Source organism: Megalobrama amblycephala, linkage group LG17, assembly GCF_018812025.1.
Source record: "Megalobrama amblycephala isolate DHTTF-2021 linkage group LG17, ASM1881202v1, whole genome shotgun sequence".
NCBI lineage: Eukaryota > Metazoa > Chordata > Actinopteri > Cypriniformes > Xenocyprididae > Megalobrama > Megalobrama amblycephala.
This window is the reverse complement of record NC_063060.1, coordinates 41,933,286-41,949,791: the sequence shown is the minus strand read 5'-3', so window position 1 is coordinate 41,949,791 and position 16,506 is coordinate 41,933,286. Positions and strand designations below refer to the sequence as shown.

Below are 16,506 nucleotides of genomic sequence, written 5' to 3'. Positions count from 1 at the left end.
AACTGCTCGACTTCCCGTGTATCCGAAATAAACTCCGGGTAGTTTGGTGCAATTATAGCGATGGTTCCGCTTTTGCTCGATCCAACAAAATAAATCCCGCCAAAATTATATACAGAATTGTAGATTTCTACAAAACTAATTATAATGCAAATATAGAGTAGCATGCCTTCCAATTAGTGTGTAAATACTGCTTTTTTCGTTTCCTCCCCTGTCAGGTGTGTCAGCTGTGGTAAATTACTGATAACTGCTTCAGCTGCTCATAGTTTGGTTTGCACCTTGGTTTGTCCACTGTCTGATCATGAATTACTTGTGTTTTTTTGTTTTTGTAGTTGCTACAGCACTTGAGAAGTCCGAAGATAGTAATCCTGGTAATGTTTATCATAGCTCAAGAAAAATATAATAAGTTCTTAACATGTAACACCATGTTTTAAAGAGCAGGAGATAATTATTAGTTTGTTTTGTTGTTGGTCCAAGATGGTCTGCTTGCTAATAACCTGCTTTGAGACCAGGTCCCAAACACAGATACCAGAGTTGTTCAACTTTGAGGCATACAATAAAGTACTTCCTCTCTTCTTTTCCAATAGATATCCAAGTTACATGTGAGGAACAGTCTATTCATGTTAAGTGGAAACTGGACAAATCAATGACTGGAAATCCTGCTCGTCTTTTCTTGGGTAGCTGCTTTCCTTCACAGTTCTTAAACGCGTCAAATGGAGAAGCAGAGGCACACTTTCACTATCCACTTAGTAGGTGTGAGTTTAGACGGACGGTGAGTTCACATTCTGATTTTGGTAATCATAGAATCCTGAAAATATGGTGATGGAAAAACAAAATTTTCCTTCCCTTCTGATTAGGCTACATGGAAATACTTGGTGTACGAGAACACTCTAAGCTACAGGCCATTGCCAAAGCCCAACCCTCCTTCTTTCACTTATCCAGTCACATGTGTGAATGACAGGTAACATCTTTAAAAAACAGGACACTCAATCCCAAATCATTCCCATCTATGATGTACAATAATTTAGATTCCGTCTTCAGGCCAAAGGGTTGGACTCCTGCCTTCCAGAGCCTTTCTACTGGTGTAATACAAGGTCATGGAGAACTGGCTTTTCAAATGGCAATTCTCAATCGTATGTAGGCAGATCTTGATATATTGTCATGTATTCTCGTTCTAACAATAATTCACCTACAATAACCTTCTCTCCAGATGATTTCAGTGGCCCTGCAGAATCCAGTGTCTTTCCACTGGGATCTTTTGTACCTATTTGGGCTGGTGTTGACCAGCAAGGCCATCAGCCACTGGTGTTGCTTTTGGAGGAATGCGTAGCCTCTACAACCCTTGAAATCTACCCGGATACGCTCATGTATCCAATCATCTCCAATAAAGGGTGTGTATATTTGTGATTATTTGAAACATCCAAAGTTAGATCTTCGTTATTTGCTGCAATTTAGTGGCCGTATTTTATAACTGACTTAAAGGATTAGTCCACTTTTAAATAAAATTTTCCTGATATTTTACTCACCCCCATGTCATCCAAGATTTTCATGTCTGTCTTTTGTCAGTCGAAAAGAAATTTAAGGTTTTTGATAAACATTCCAGGATTATTCTCCTTATAGTGGACTTCAATGGCCTCCAAACGGTTGAAGGTCAAAATTGCAGTTTCAGTACAGCTTCAAAGAGCTTTAAACGATACCAGACGAGGAATAAGAGTCTTATCTAGCGAAACAATCGGTCATTTTTGAAAAAAATGTAACTGTATATGCTTTATAAACACACATTATCGCCTTGCACGTGCTTCCACTTTCTGTATACTTCAAAAAGCTTACGCTGTATGTCCTACGCCTTCCCTATTCAACTTATGGAAAAAAAACTAAACTGGCACCGCGTTCGTTCCGTAAGTAGTGCAAGGCGATAATGTGTTTATAAAGCATATACGGTTGTATTTTTTTAATTTTTTTTAAATGACTGATCGTTTTGCTAGATAAGACTCATATTCCTCGTCTGGTATCGTTTAAAGCTCTTTGAAGCTGCACTGAAACTGTAATTTTGACCTTCAACCATTTGGTGTCCATTGAAGTCCACTATAAGGAGAATAATCCTGGAATGTTTTCATCAAAAACCTTAATTTCTTTTTGACTGAAGAAAGAAAGACATGAACATCTTGGACGACATGGGGGTGAGTAAATTATCAGGAAAATTTTATTTAAAAATGGACTAATCCTTTAATGTGAACCCATCATAGGTGTCTTGTGGATGGTCAGAAAAGTTTCTCCAAGTTTTTACCAAGATCTCACTCCTCCTCGCTCCTGCTTCACCTTCAAGCATTCAGATTCGCCGTGGGACAAGAGGTGAGGGAGTCTCTTCATAGGAATGCGGTAACTTATTAAACATGTTTAGTAACCCTCACCCTCTCCGCAGGTCTATATCCATTGCAAATTAATTGCATGGGACCCTGACAACCTCAATGATGTGAAGAAAGCCTGCAATTATAATAAAGCCACAGGAGAGTAAGTGTATATAGTTGATTTGTACTTAAAGGGTTAGTTCACCCAAAAAAGTTCACCCAAAAATTACTCACCCTTATGTCGTTCCAAAACCGTAAGACCACTTTGGAACACAAATTAAGATATTTTTGATGAAATCTGGACTTCCAAGGACCAGAAAGGTACTAAAGACATCAAAACAGTCGACTTGACTGCAGTGGTTCAACCTTAATGTTATGAAGTGATGAGAATACTTTTTGTGCGCAAAAATAAAACTAAAATGACACTATTCAACAATCTCTTCTCTTCTGTGTCATTCTCATATGTTGTTTACATCCAGCGCTTCCAGGTTCTATGTCAGACTCAGGATTGGCCAGCTCCTGCGTCAGAATCACACGCATACGTCGTGCTGATCACGTGATCAGCTTTGGCCAATACTGAGTCAGCGTTTGGACGTAAACACGGAAGCCTTCACTGCGTCACCTGCGTAAGGATAATGACCAATATTGTTGAATAAAGTTGTTTTTTGCACACAAAGTATTCTTGTCACTTCATAACATTAAAGGTCCCGTTCTTCGTGATCCCATGTTTCAAACTTTTGTTAGTGTGTAATGTTGTTGTTGTTAGAGTATAAATAAAATCTGTAAAATGTTAAAGCTCAAAGTTCAATGCCAAGCGAGATATTTTATTTAACAGAAGTCGCCTACATCGAACGGCCAGTTTGGACTACATCCCTCTACTTCCTTCTTTAATGACGTCACTAAAACAGTTTTTTGACTAACCTCCGCCCACAGGAATACACAAGAGTTGCGTTTGTAGAGTGTGTTTGTCGCCATGTCGTCGAAACGCTGTTATTTTCATCCCGCAGTCCAATCACCGGGTCTGATTCCGGCTCAAATTGATAGGGTAAAATTAAAGACATGTTTACAATAACACTGAGCGCGTGCATCTCCACGTTATGGTAAGAGGCGTGACCTTTCCGGGCAAGATGCGCTAAACTGCTGTCGAATCACAACACAGGAACCGCTGGCACAATCAGAACTCGTTACGTATTTCTGAAGGAGGGACTTCATAGAACAAGGAAATCATCAGCCCGTTTTTATGACAGTGGAAACACCGGTATACAGAAGTAAATTATGTGAAAAATACTGTTTTTTTTTTTTTTTTTTTTTTACACGTGAAACATGAACACATGTTATATTGCACACTATAAACACAATCAAAGCTTCAAAAAAACACGAAAAACGGGACCTTTAAGGTTGAACCACTGCAGTTTTAACAATGTCTTTAGTATCTTTCTGGACCTTGAAAGTGTTGATTATATTGCTGTCTATGGACGAGTCATATACCTCTCGGATTTCATCAAAAATATCTTAATTTGTGTTCCGAAGATAAACTAAGGTCTTCTGGGTGTGGAACGACATGAAGGTGAGAAATTAATGACAGAAATTTCATTTTTGGGTGGACTAACCCTTTAAATTCCTTCAACATGCTGATGTGATTTATTGGAAAATATAATCCTTCATTGACAGATGGGAGCTTTTAGATGACCCTTTCCAGAGTTCTCTTTGTCAGTGCTGTGATTCAACATGTGGAGTTCGTGAAAAGAGGGACACGGATTCCGGTAAATCAAAAGCATAATGCAGAATAACTGATGATAAATATTGCAAATGGGTTAAAGTTAACATGCATTGTGTTGGGATTACAGCTCCTCAAGGACTGGTACTAAAGTCTGTGTTAGGGCCTTTGAGAATCACTGAAGATTCAGCATGATTTTACTCTGACATGCCATGCATCATCTCAGAGAAAGGTTTGTAATTATGTTCTTAGAAATGTTTAATACTGTCCTATGGTAGTATTTCGGATTATGCATATTGCAGTGGTTTGTTTTTCTCATTGGTAGGCTGAGTTAATGTCTGGTGATGCACTGGATAATGGACAGGTCAGTGGTGTTTACTCTGTATATGATATTCTTCTTGTGCTGAATGAATAACCATTGTGTACAGTGGACCAACTTTGTTCTGTCTTTACTTTAGATTCTTTATTTGTGGTCTGAAGGAGTCATTAGAAGCAGCCAATTTTGACTGCTTCAAATTTTAAACATCTTGATGGTGTTCATTAAAAGACTGTGAAACATCTTTTGAGTCTATTATTTGAAACTTTTCCATGCTGTGATCTCTTTGACCAAAATAAAAAAAGTGATGCATCAATTTGTCTTCATAAATGGCTCATGAAATCTCAATATTTCGCTCTGATTACTTCCAGCTATAAGGGAGCAGGTTATGACATGCGTTAAGGAAAGTTAAAACTCTTTAAAAACTGTGTACTCTCTAAAAATATACAAAAACCTTTGCTTTTTTTTGCATACTGACTAACACGGGTTTGCAGAAATTGATCATAAATGCTGTATTAGCATGCCAGACCAGTAGTTGGCGACATCACTTTGTGAAGAATCATTACACACCTATAGACTGAACAGGTAATACGCATGCGCATGACATCACAGTTTTCACAAATTTGCATTTTTGTAGTTTACACGGAGATGATAACGGTATCGTCTCCAAAAACAAAAGGTTTCCATTTTCAGGCCCCATAAATGCTGTTGTTGCATAAATGAACAGACAATATACATATGTTTTTGGTTTAAACAGCATCATGTAAATGGCCTCTTGGATTATCTGATCACTATCAGAGTCTGAGCTAGTAAAAAACAGTATGTTTTTGCAACCTGCTGTAATAGGCTACTGCCAGGGAGCAATTACATTTGGACGCAAAGACTAGTTTTTGTTTTTGCAAACATTGCCAGAAGTTTCAAAATGCTAGTGGATTGGTTCTAATTAAATTTGCATGTTGCAAAACCCCTTTATCTGGCATTCATATAATTCACAACCAAGATGAATGCCATCAGCATAAAACTAACCCACTTGACCAACCAGAACATTAGCAGCTGATGTTCATTAAGCTCCTCCGAATAATGCATTTCAGATGGGAATCCTTTAATTAGGTATATCAATCAAAGTGCATAAGTATTTCCTGAAAGAATGCAACAGCATGTTGTCAAAATGGCTTCCTTTTTGATGCTTGTTGTGTTTTTAAGTCTGGTTGTTTTCTCAGTGGCACAAGCAGGTAATATGCAGCTTGCAGCAGATGGAGCATTTTAACACCAAGCATTGCACACTTTTGCTGAATTTTGTACACACTGATTCTAAGGCTATCTCCAAATTCATCCCCCTCCAGCAGTTACTGTGGACTGTGGCAAAAACTCTATGTCTGTGCGATGGACTGAAGCAAACTCTCAAGTGGATCTGTCCCTTCTCCGCCTGGGTGGCTGTTCTCCAACCCAGGTTTCTGTAAAACCTCAAGGATCTGAGGCCATCTTCTATGCTGAGTTTGGGGCCTGTGATATTCGGAGGATGGTAAGTTGTACTTGCTGTTCTAATAGGGAATTGTGCCACAATCAAATATTAAAATCTCTTTGGAGACATCTGTACATGGAAAACATAGGCTTCAGAACCAGTCGGTACTGAAATTTTAAAAATGTGACGCTTTGAGCTCTGAGTGGTTTCATAAACTCCTCTGAATGGCCATTGTGTTGACAAGCTGTTGAGCGGATGTCTGTATGTCTGTGATTGGCTAGAATGATCAACACACGGCAGCGTTTGAAAGTACACGGAAGTGTTTTAATTTGAAGAGCATGTCAACACAATGGCCAATCAGAGGGATTTACAAATCCGCTCAACAGCATATAAATCTTCACATTTTAAAATTTCAGTCCCGACTTGGTACCCAAATACTTTTGACAACATGTGACACAAAGATTGCTGCGATTGGGGTATCTTTGCAGTGCTGAGAAAAGTTACATATTGGTTTCATCAGTGGTGTGAATGACAAAAGGTTGTTAATGAACTTTAATGTATTTAAATCACAATCTATTCATTAGTTTCTTCTCAAACTCTTCCCCTTCATAGGTGACAATCAATGAGCTTATATATGAGACTGAGATCACTTCTACAACGTTGTCAAAAGCGCAACCAATTTATTACCCTGTGGCCTGTAAACATGAAAGGTGATGGCTTTTTCCTTTCACTTATTCAAGACCTCGTGCTCCATTTTAATCTGTCTTACTGCTGCTTGAAGACCATTCAATCATTAATGAAGATCAAAACGGCTGTCTTTTTCTCAGGCCAGAAGACTGGGTGCCGCCTCTGTATGATCCACTGCTGTTTCATATACATGGCCAGGGAGATCTGACCTTTCGTATGGCTCTCATGAAGGGTGTGTATATACTTGTAATGAAACATTCTTGACTTTCTTCTTGAATATTCAATGATCTTATGACCAATTTTCTAATTGTAGATGACTTCAGTGGTGTGGCCACTACCACAACGTTCTCACTAGGCACAACAATCCCAATTGCTGCTTCAGTTGACCAGAAGACCCATCAGCCATTAATACTGCTCCTAAATGAATGTGTGGCTTCCACAACACCAGAATTGGGTCCAGATTCTCAAATTTACCCACTCATTACCAATATGGGGTATGTGTGAAGACATGGTGTGCTCTTTCTGGAGCCATAAAATGTTTTCTAATTCCACAGCAGTGGAGTGATTGGTACAGTTCTTGGTCTTACTACCTTTTTAAAATTGATTCCTGTGTAATTACCTGTAATTATTTTTTTAAAGGTGTCTGGTAGACAGCAAAAAGACAAATTCCAGGTTTCTGCCAAGAAACCAGTTGTCAGAGATCAGGCTAAGTCTTCAAGCTTTCAAGTTTGCCATCGGACAAGATGCAAGTCTGTCTGTCTGTCTGTCTGTCTGTCTGTCTGTCTGTCTGTCTGTCTGTCTGTCTGTCTGTCTGTCTGTCTGTCTGTCTGTCTGTCTGTCTGTCTGTCTGTCTGTCTGTCTGTCTGTCTGTCTGTCTGTCTGGGCGTCTGTCTGTCTGTCTGGGCGTCTGTCTGTCTGTCTGGGCGTCTGTCTGTCTGTCTGGGCGTCTGTCTGTCTGTCTGTCTGTCTGGGCGTCTGTGCGTCTGTCTGTCTGGGCGTCTGTCTGTCTGTCTGTCTGGGCGTCTGTCTGTCTGTCTGGGCGTCTGTCTGTCTGTCTGGGCGTCTGTCTGTCTGTCTGGGCGTCTGTCTGTCTGTCTGTCTGGACGTCTGTCTGTCTGTCTGGGCGTCTGTCTGTCTGTCTGGGCGTCTGTCTGTCTGTCTGGGCGTCTGTCTGTCTGTCTGGGCGTCTGTCTGTCTGTCTGGGCGTCTGTCTGTCTGTCTGGGCGTCTGTCTGTCTGTCTGGGCGTCTGTCTGTCTGTCTGGGCGTCTGTCTGGGCGTCTGTCTGGGCGTCTGTCTGGGCGTCTGTCTGGGCGTCTGTCTGGGCGTCTGTCTGGGCGTCTGTCTGGGCGTCTGTCTGGGCGTCTGTCTGGGCGTCTGTCTGGGCGTCTGTCTGGGCGTCTGTCTGGGCGTCTGTCTGTCTGTCTGTCTGTCTGTCTGTCTGTCTGTCTGTCTGTCTGTCTGTCTGTCTGTCTGTCTGTCTGGGCGTCTGTCTGTCTGTCTGGGCGTCTGTCTGTCTGTCTGTCTGTCTGGGGTCTGCGTCTGTCTGTCTGTCTGGGCGTCTGTGCGTCTGTCTGTCTGGGGTCTGTCTGTCTGTCTGTCTGGGGTCTGTCTGTCTGTCTGTCTGGGGTCTGTCTGTCTGTCTGGGCGTCTGTCTGTCTGTCTGGGCGTCTGTCTGTCTGTCTGGGCGTCTGTCTGTCTGTCTGTCTGGACGTCTGTCTGTCTGTCTGGGCGTCTGTCTGTCTGTCTGGGCGTCTGTCTGTCTGTCTGGGCGTCTGTCTGTCTGTCTGGGCGTCTGTCTGTCTGTCCGTCTGTCTGTCTGTCTGGGCGTCTGTCTGTCTGTCTGGGCGTCTGTCTGGGCGTCTGTCTGGGCGTCTGTCTGGGCGTCTGTCTGGGCGTCTGTCTGTCTGTCTGGGCGTCTGTCTGTCTGTCTGGGCGTCTGTCTGTCTGTCTGGGCGTCTGTCTGTCTGTCTGGGCGTCTGTCTGTCTGTCTGTCTGTCTGTCTGTCTGTCTGTCTGGGCGTCTGACTTTTCTTTTGCACCATCCTCAGGTGTACCTGCATTGCACGCTTGTGGCATGGGACCCAAGAGACCTGGGTAGTAGCAAGAAAGCTTGTCAGTATGACAGGAACAGCTCAAGGTATGCTAACTTAAATTGAATGCTGAATACTTTAATTTAAAATTAAGTTTCCTAAAGGGGGTTTTCACAGTGTATGCCATAGAACAATTTCAGGTTCCCCAAAGAACCTTTCAATGAACAGTTCTTAAAATAACCATTTTTATGTGCCAATAGGCTTTAAAAAAAAAAATGTAGGCTCTTCTTTTTGCAGATGGGTGTTGTTTGATGATCCATCCCAGAGTTCTCTCTGCAGCTGCTGTGACACAAACTGTCAAGGAAGAAGGAAAAGAGAAATAACAGCAGGTGAATGTTCCCCATTTTTGCTTAAAATACAAACCATGATTGAATGACGCTACCATGAGGTGAAAAATAAATATGTAGGCACCATTTCAAGAGTTCATGTGAATCATTTTGAGTATTTTTCGATGAGTTTTACTGGACATAAACTGACTGCATGATCTACAGATTCCTTTACTTCAACTTCTGTGCTTGGGCCTCTTGTTATTATTGAAAACTAAGGACTGGGTCATGCCTTATGGATTTGACAAGGTTTGCTATATTTGTTGGTGGTTTATTTATTTATTTATTTATTTATTAATTATTATTATTATTCATTTTTCCATTGTGACCTCTATTTCATGTTTAATTGTTTCCAAAGATGGGTGCCTCCAAACCACTGGAGTTGTTCTGGACGTCCTAAGGGTGGAGCTCTCTACCTGTGCCTGTTCAACTTGTTTCTTGAGAGAAATAAACAATTATAAAGTGGATGCTGTTCTTTATTTATAGGGTGAAGTCTGATGAAATGGGCCACGTTTTGGTAAATGACTTGTAATACCATCAAATAAGCTATGCATAAGGTTTTTATAAACTAGTATGGGGCTCTTTAAAAAAAAATTGTATATAGTGAAAAGTATAATTTTAAAATTATGAGTTAGAGTATCAGCAGGTTACTACTTGAGCCATGGCACAACATTCAGGTAAAATGGGCCAATATAAAAAGAACAGGTAATTCCAGCTGAAATCATTTTAACATTAAATTGACACTATTGTCTGTGTGCCATAGCAACGACAACGCCATAAGTTTATTTCATTAAAAAGAAAGTTGAACAAATATTTCATTAAATACAATTAAAAATGAACTGATCATGTTGTATAGGTGTTTCGTGTGCATGTATGTGTATGCTTGTCAAATATCTGTCAAGCGTTTTGTTAATTAGAACGTCTTTGACAAAACAAAAAAGCTAACATTTCCTTTAGCTATAGGTCTTAACTTGTACTGACACCTTCCTTTCTTTGTCCTCCTGCCATACTGTCTGCAATGCATTTTTTTTTTTTTTTTTTTTTTTTTTTTTTTTTTAAGGACGGTTAAGGTATGGATACATATCAAGTTTTTTTGTTTGTTTGTTTTTTTTTATATTATTTGAAAGAGCATGTCAAAACATTGTTCATAAACCTTTGCTTTGTTGGTAAGCTTACTTATAATTGCTTTAGTACCCTTATTAGTGAAGAATGACATTTACTGTCAGGCTCCCCTTACAATCAACTTTTATAGCTGCCTTCAAACATTTGTTTTTAGTGTGAATGAATGACTGTGACAGGGGAAAAAAATAAAATAAATACTTAATACAAACTGCAAATGCTGCTGAAAATATTGGAAATCCAGAATACTTTTCAATCCAGCTTGGATTGAATATGGTTAAAGGATTAGTCCACCATAAAATTTTCCTGATTTACTCACCCCCATGTCATCCAAGATGTTCATGTCTTTCTTTCTTCAGTTGAAAAGAAATGAAGGTTTTTGATGAAAACATTCCAGGATTATTCTCCACAGTGGACTTAAATGGAGCCCAAACGGTTGAAGGTCAAAATTACAGTTTCAGTGCAGCTTCAAAGGGTCTATTCTGCTTAGGCTACGGAACGAATGTGGCGCCAGTTTATTTTTTTCCTTAAGTAGAATAGGGAAGGCATAGACATACAGCTTAAGCTTTTTGAAGAATGTGGAAAGCGGAAGCACGTGCAAGACAATAAGTTGGGTAATAAACGATGACATGGGGGTGAGTAAATTCCCTTACGAAAATTAACCATGGTTTTATTATAGTAAAAGTGTAGTAACCATGTTTTTTTGGCTAATTGATTACCATTTATATAACCACAGTTTTACCACAAATAGCCTACCATGGTTAAACTATGATTAGAGTAGCAAGGTTAATTTGTGGTTTAACTATAATAACCATGTTTTTTTTTGGTTTTATTTGTAGTAAAACCATGGTTCATTTTCATAAGGGTTATCAGGAAAATTTTATTCAAAAGTGAACTAATCCTTTAATGACAGACTTTGAGCATTTGCACTAATGTTTGTTTTAAAACTACGTTTTCTAACTTCACTAAACTGGCCAAGAGATGGCGCCGAAATACAGTAGTCAACATTTGAAGTGGATCAAAACCTTTCATTAAAGTTGTCCTAAAACCTTCTTCTCTCTCTCTCGTAGTTCTTAGGACAACTTTGAACTGTTTTGATTTTGGCTGCTGTAGTTTTCCTCAGGATTTTGTTTTGGCGCCATTCAGTGACGTGACGACGCCGCTCACTCGACGCCAGCTTGCTTTGAGATAAATTTACTACGTTACTTTACCAACTTCTGGTTAATTATTACGATAAAAATTGTTTATACTATGACAAATGCTTTTTAACGCATTAGGCATTTTGCTAGCCTTGCACATACAACATGATTAGCATAAAACGTATTTAGTAATACGACGTTACATCCGGTATCATCCGTTAATGTTATATATTTTTTATTTTTTAGGTGGTGAAATGAACTGGTTTCACTGTAACAACTGTTTCGTGAGAGAAGGGAAAAAATTCATAGTGTCCAGCTGTGGCCATATATTTTGTGAGAACTGCGTAAATACAAGTGAGTCCGAAAAACACTAATTTCGTGATTTTGTGTGTTGTGATTTTATTTATTATTTGCGAAGATAAGCTAAATCATTAAGAAAGTGTAATATGTTCTTCTAAAGGTCAGTGCCGAGTTTGTCATGCCAACTGTAACTACCTACAAATATCTGATCAGGTGAGTTCAAGAAACCTGAGAGAAACCTGATGGCACATTCACAAAGTGAGCCCACCCTGAGGGTCCCATGGCTCACTTTGGAGCTGGACTTGTTGTTTGGAGTGATAAATACATTTCTGTTCATACACCTTGGTTATTAAAGAGAGTGACAACATGAAAAAGTTATATGCAACATATAAGGTGACCTACATGCTAAGAAGCCATTTTGTCATTTTTGTCAACCTCTCAAGTAATGAAAAACTGCAGAAAATAGCGGTATTGTGCAGATTTTTTCAAATTGTTTGATGAAAGCAGATGGAGTTGTCTTAGATAGCTTAGAATAAAAATGAAAACCATTAATATTTATTATTGAATGTGTTTAAAAATGTATGATTGTGGCGGCGATCTAAAACCAACATATATGTTGTTTTTATGTTTATTAGAGGCTGAATTCATATAAAATTCTGCCAAACTTCCCATACTACTTCTATATATGATGTCTGCTTCATAAATTGTATGATAATAATGGAAATATATGGTTCAGATCACTCAAACCATATATGGAAATGGAGGTGCCTTTATATGGTCAGTAATGGAGCTTGGTTGTCATCTAGTGAAAAAGTGTGGTACTGCGGCCAAACAAAATCTTACTGAAAGCTCATTTTTTAAGATATCAACCTGAAATTTGGAACACAACTTGTTGGCTTTGATTTCCTTTTAGTTTTAGAGTAAAACTTGTTTTGTAAAATATATATTTTATATAAAATGTATTTTTACATTTTCATAAACTTAACTTTTTTTCTCTTTCACTTACATAAGTTATGTAAGTGAAAGCCTTATGTCTATATACCAAAATATTCTTGAATTACAACCATTTAAGTTTGGATAGTGCATTTTCATGTCTAAAAAAAAGTGGGGGTGACAGTTAACAGGTTAAGTTACTTATACAAACAATAGTTTTCACCCATTCCTTCCAACCTCTGTTTCTTACATATTCTTTTCATTTTGTGAAGATGAAGCCTCAGGAAAAGATGTTTTTCAGAGATCCAGAGAAACTCATTCAGGCTTGTCTGGAACGTATTTCACAGGTCTCAGTCATTTTCTCCTTATCAAATATATCTATTTGTCCCAATTCATTCATATTCGACTGCATTTGGAAGGCTAAAAACAAACAAACATTTGCTGTGAACTCACAAAATCATCACAGTGACATCAAGCCCTAAGCAAACACAAATAAATAAAATTAAAATGTTTTTCAGATTGCTATTTTTCAGAAAAGGCAGAAGGAGCGAGTCTTCGCTTTCTTAAGAAGCAGGAATGTGGAACTGGAACGAAAGCTGAAAGAAGTTCGTGATGAGTGTCACAGGTGGTAATTTGAGGCTTAGATTTGAGATATATTCAGTGGCACTTAAAATGAGACTGTTTAGTTACTTGTGCTTTGTTTAAGGCAAGTCTCTGCGCTGAAACAAGAGAACGAAGAACTAAAGAAGCCGCTCTCTCAGAGGAGGGTAAGAGTTTCTTATTGCATGTCCCTCACTTGCCTTCTAACTTCCGTTCTCTTCAGATGTGATAATTTTTCTCCCCTCCACAGACTTCTCCAGGGAGGTTTCCGATTAATGGGTAAGTACAGATAATTGTGCGTAGATGAGTGCCATAATATAGTGGGTCAATGACGTGACGGGTCATTTTTTGTCCAAAGGCCTTAATAATAAAAACCAAAGATGCGACATTCAAAGTATGTAAGGTAGTACAACTAGATCTCTTTTTATTGAATCCAAAAGGTTTTAATTCTATTTTGCTACATGTAAAGGTATTTTAAAGATTTTGAAGTGTCAAAAGGTCATTTGGTTTAACCGTCCAAAGGCCAATACAGCCATTTCATTTGTGATGAAAATATCTTAAAATGTAATAAATGTATATATTTTTTATTCCGGCATGATTTTATAACATCATATATCAACATAGTGCAACATGACATTAAAATTATTTGCAGAAGTCGTTTGTTATGAGAAAGAATGTCCGGAAAAATTAATTTCATTGATGTCATTTGGAGTAACCAATATAAAGGGACCATTTTGGATCAAGTCATGCGGTCAGTGTCATGTGACAGGATGTGACATCATTCAGACACCTGCAAAGGACCACATGGTCATGAAGCAAAGTAACTAAATTTGAAAAATTAATGTCCCGAAATATCAGGTCATTCGGAACAACCGCTATAAAACATGGAAAATGTTGTAATATTTAAAAAACTTGTACTAAATATAAAATGTTTGATTGTACTTTTGCTAGCTAGCTAGATATCAGCCTGTTAGCATTGTTTGAAAATATCGTCTTTCGGTAAAAACAAAAATGTCATTCGGTAAAACTGAAATTTTGGTTTAACCGAATGACTTTTTTGGTGACAAATTTTGTCCATCTTGTAAAAAATGACAAAAGCAGTGTTAATTGATTATAAAAAACACATAATTTCATTGTTAACACTTAATAAAACTTCAAAATGAATTATATCTATATATTACTATATAATATAATATAATATAAAACTTTTAACATATATTCTTTCCCTATTCAGAGGAACTCCAAGAATGATTCTTCCTGTGGCTGTTACATCACCAGGTAGCAAGTGTCATAGCTTGAAACCTCACCTCTTATAAAGACTGTAAAGCTCTTTATATTTTGTTCTTATCACATTTCATCTCCCATTACATTTCCAGTCACACCTCGCTCTAGAGTTCTCAGGTACATTGCATTCTATCATCTCAGTTATTTTTATACAGTAGATTTGCTTTCTCTCAAATAATGCAATCCCATTCTAAATGTCTTGCAAGTTCGGGTGACACTTTGGGGAGGTTTAGACATTCCAGACTGACAGTGAGTTATCGCCTCTAATATATTCTAACATATAGTTTATTTAGTATAATAATATATCAGTTATCAAGATAAGCAAAATAAGCAATCCTTGTGTGACTGTTTTGCGTCTCATTTGTTTTAGACACCCCCAGGGTCGTCCATCTCTATGTCAAGCGTAAATTCAGTACATGAACATGGTTTTAGTAAGTGACGAAATAGTGACATTGTTAATCATATCTGTCAGATATCATTATTTGAGTTCATCAAGTATCCACTACTGTTTATACTCATTGTATGCGTATGTTCTCTTTTTATCTTAAAGGGACACCCAGCTCAGTTCACACTCCGACAAGGTAACGTTTTATGCATGTACCAAGACTAAACATTATTTTTAATGCCCAAAATTGAAAGGCAATTGCACTGTTCATCTTCTCTTCTCATAATTTTTAGGTCCCAACATACAACCCCGAACAACTTTCAGTTCCAGCTTCTGGCTAGACATACACTCCAGTCTCCACGGCCATAACCAATAAGCATTTGCAGCTAATACAGGTCATTAGAAAGCTACTTTATCACTAATGTACCTACATCACCCGACAGATGAGTGATATCCTTTGCATCATATCAGTGGATAAAATTATATTGGCATTCTTTCATTTGAAAAATAATTTAAAGGTGGCACAAATAAAAGCAATATAAGACATAAATGTTTTTAATGTACTTTGGCCTTTCACAAATTTTCTCATTTGTTGAATGAGGCTATTGCTAGAATTGAAATGATACATATAGACAAAATGTAACTTGCTTTCATTTCCCAGTAGAATTGGAATTGCAATTAAAAGAAATGCGAAAATCAAAAACATCTCAAAATTTTTATATGCTTGGCTCAGTTAAAAAAAGGATGTCAGAAATTTATGAAGTGCATTTTTTCCAGTGTATTATAAAAGAAAGCGAAGCAAACAAAAGCTACAATACGAAAGGAACGAGAAAGAGGAACGTCTTCAAAAACTCTCCAGAATGATTGATTTATTGTATAATTATAAATAACAGCTGTATTGTGGTCCCTTTTTTATAGATTTGATAACAAAACTTAGACATGGTTCTACATATGTACAAAAGATCTGAGCTTCTAGCACATATAACCAACACTTGTGTGTCTGTGTTAAGCGAAATGCTGATCTAATTTAAACCTTAGTTTTTATACTAAATATAGTTCTACTCCAGATATTGTGAATAATTTGCAATTCAAGCCATTTCATACCCCATTTGCCTAATTCAAATGTGATATAATTCGAGAGTTGTCAAAAGTACTGACTTCGGTACCAATCGGTACTGAAATTTTAAAAAATGTGGCGCTTTGAGCGCTGTTGAGCGGATTCGTAAACACCTCTGATTGACCATTGTGTTGACGCGCTCATCAGATATGTCTGTGATTGGCTACAATGATGCACGGGAGCGTTTGAAAGCACACAGAAGCGTTTGAATTTGAAAGCGGGAGCGTTTGAAAGCAGCCGTCGATCAGTGGACTGGGGAGCGTTTCCCAAAGCATACTATGGTTGCAAGTTCTGTCATTTCCAAAAGAGTTCAGTGGGATTTACCACCATAACTAACCATTGACTAACGATGCTTTTGGGAAACGCACCCCAGTCCATGATAGATGCCTGCTTTCAAATGCTCCCATGTGTATCTGTGCAAGCACTAGGTGAAGAGCGTCATTGATGACTATTTACAACGTTTTTGAAGCACTGATCATTGAAGCCAATCACAGACGTATCAGATGAGTGCATCAACACAATGGCCAATCAGAGGTGTTTACAAATCCACTCAACAGCGCTCAAAGCATTACATTTTTAAAATTTCAGTACTGATTGATACCAAAGTCCCTTTACGACAAGTCATTTCACTCTGCAGCCATCGTTGAAACCCCTCTCGGGCATACATGTAAGTGCAGCTTCTATCT

At 38.3% G+C, this 16,506-nt stretch overlaps 3 protein-coding genes across 7 annotated transcripts; all 3 read left to right on the top strand.

The window, feature by feature from the left end:
* The first annotated feature begins 74 nt into the window (after positions 1-74).
* On the top strand, positions 75-4,622 carry zp3f.2 (zona pellucida glycoprotein 3f, tandem duplicate 2). 3 transcript variants are annotated; one of them, XM_048162911.1, is made up of 12 exons: positions 75-215; positions 330-368; positions 585-769; positions 855-958; positions 1,039-1,130; positions 1,208-1,388; positions 2,244-2,349; positions 2,420-2,508; positions 4,017-4,108; positions 4,193-4,294; positions 4,388-4,426; positions 4,521-4,622. In XM_048162911.1, the coding sequence occupies exons 3-10, from the start codon at positions 644-646 to the stop codon at positions 4,255-4,257; spliced, it is 855 nt and encodes a 284-aa protein (XP_048018868.1). In that variant the 5' UTR covers positions 75-215; positions 330-368; positions 585-643; the 3' UTR covers positions 4,258-4,294; positions 4,388-4,426; positions 4,521-4,622. The 3 variants fall into 3 exon arrangements, with proteins under 3 accessions (XP_048018868.1, XP_048018867.1, XP_048018866.1); XM_048162910.1 differs by lacking the exon at positions 75-215 and having other exon boundaries at positions 216-368; XM_048162909.1 differs by lacking the exon at positions 75-215 and having other exon boundaries at positions 225-368; positions 4,365-4,426.
* Positions 4,623-5,483: 861 nt separating this feature from the next.
* On the top strand, positions 5,484-9,408 carry zp3f.1 (zona pellucida glycoprotein 3f, tandem duplicate 1). Of its 2 annotated transcripts, none has more exons than XM_048162913.1 (10): positions 5,484-5,610; positions 5,725-5,900; positions 6,453-6,550; positions 6,668-6,759; positions 6,841-7,021; positions 7,167-7,272; positions 8,576-8,664; positions 8,855-8,946; positions 9,109-9,192; positions 9,302-9,408. In XM_048162913.1, the coding sequence occupies exons 1-9, from the start codon at positions 5,526-5,528 to the stop codon at positions 9,159-9,161; spliced, it is 972 nt and encodes a 323-aa protein (XP_048018870.1). In that variant the 5' UTR covers positions 5,484-5,525; the 3' UTR covers positions 9,162-9,192; positions 9,302-9,408. The 2 variants fall into 2 exon arrangements, with proteins under 2 accessions (XP_048018870.1, XP_048018869.1); XM_048162912.1 differs by having other exon boundaries at positions 5,497-5,610; positions 5,722-5,900.
* Positions 9,409-11,106: 1,698 nt separating this feature from the next.
* On the top strand, positions 11,107-15,414 carry LOC125250382 (RING finger protein 212B-like). Of its 2 annotated transcripts, none has more exons than XM_048162915.1 (13): positions 11,107-11,250; positions 11,448-11,555; positions 11,662-11,714; positions 12,707-12,781; positions 12,953-13,059; positions 13,141-13,201; positions 13,285-13,313; positions 14,269-14,312; positions 14,411-14,435; positions 14,525-14,567; positions 14,689-14,749; positions 14,869-14,899; positions 14,997-15,414. In XM_048162915.1, the coding sequence occupies exons 2-13, from the start codon at positions 11,456-11,458 to the stop codon at positions 15,070-15,072; spliced, it is 705 nt and encodes a 234-aa protein (XP_048018872.1). In that variant the 5' UTR covers positions 11,107-11,250; positions 11,448-11,455; the 3' UTR covers positions 15,073-15,414. The 2 variants fall into 2 exon arrangements, with proteins under 2 accessions (XP_048018872.1, XP_048018871.1); XM_048162914.1 differs by having other exon boundaries at positions 11,127-11,282.
* Positions 15,415-16,506: the final 1,092 nt, after the last annotated feature.

Coding starts and splice junctions, on each gene's coding strand:
- LOC125250382 (XM_048162915.1), top strand. CDS start 11,456: ATGAACTGGTTTCACTGTAACAACTGTTTCGTGAGAGAAGGGAAAAAA. Junction 14,436..14,524: donor CCTCGCTCTAGAGTTCTCAG/GTACATTGCATT, acceptor ATGTCTTGCAAG/TTCGGGTGACACTTTGGGGA. Junction 14,900..14,996: donor TCAGTTCACACTCCGACAAG/GTAACGTTTTAT, acceptor CATAATTTTTAG/GTCCCAACATACAACCCCGA.
- zp3f.1 (XM_048162912.1), top strand. CDS start 5,526: ATGCAACAGCATGTTGTCAAAATGGCTTCCTTTTTGATGCTTGTTGTG. Junction 5,611..5,721: donor TTTCTCAGTGGCACAAGCAG/GTAATATGCAGC, acceptor ATCCCCCTCCAG/CAGTTACTGTGGACTGTGGC. Junction 7,273..8,575: donor AGTTTGCCATCGGACAAGAT/GCAAGTCTGTCT, acceptor CACCATCCTCAG/GTGTACCTGCATTGCACGCT.
- zp3f.2 (XM_048162910.1), top strand. CDS start 299: ATGAATTACTTGTGTTTTTTTGTTTTTGTAGTTGCTACAGCACTTGAG. Junction 369..584: donor GTCCGAAGATAGTAATCCTG/GTAATGTTTATC, acceptor CTTTTCCAATAG/ATATCCAAGTTACATGTGAG. Junction 1,131..1,207: donor TCAAATGGCAATTCTCAATC/GTATGTAGGCAG, acceptor CCTTCTCTCCAG/ATGATTTCAGTGGCCCTGCA.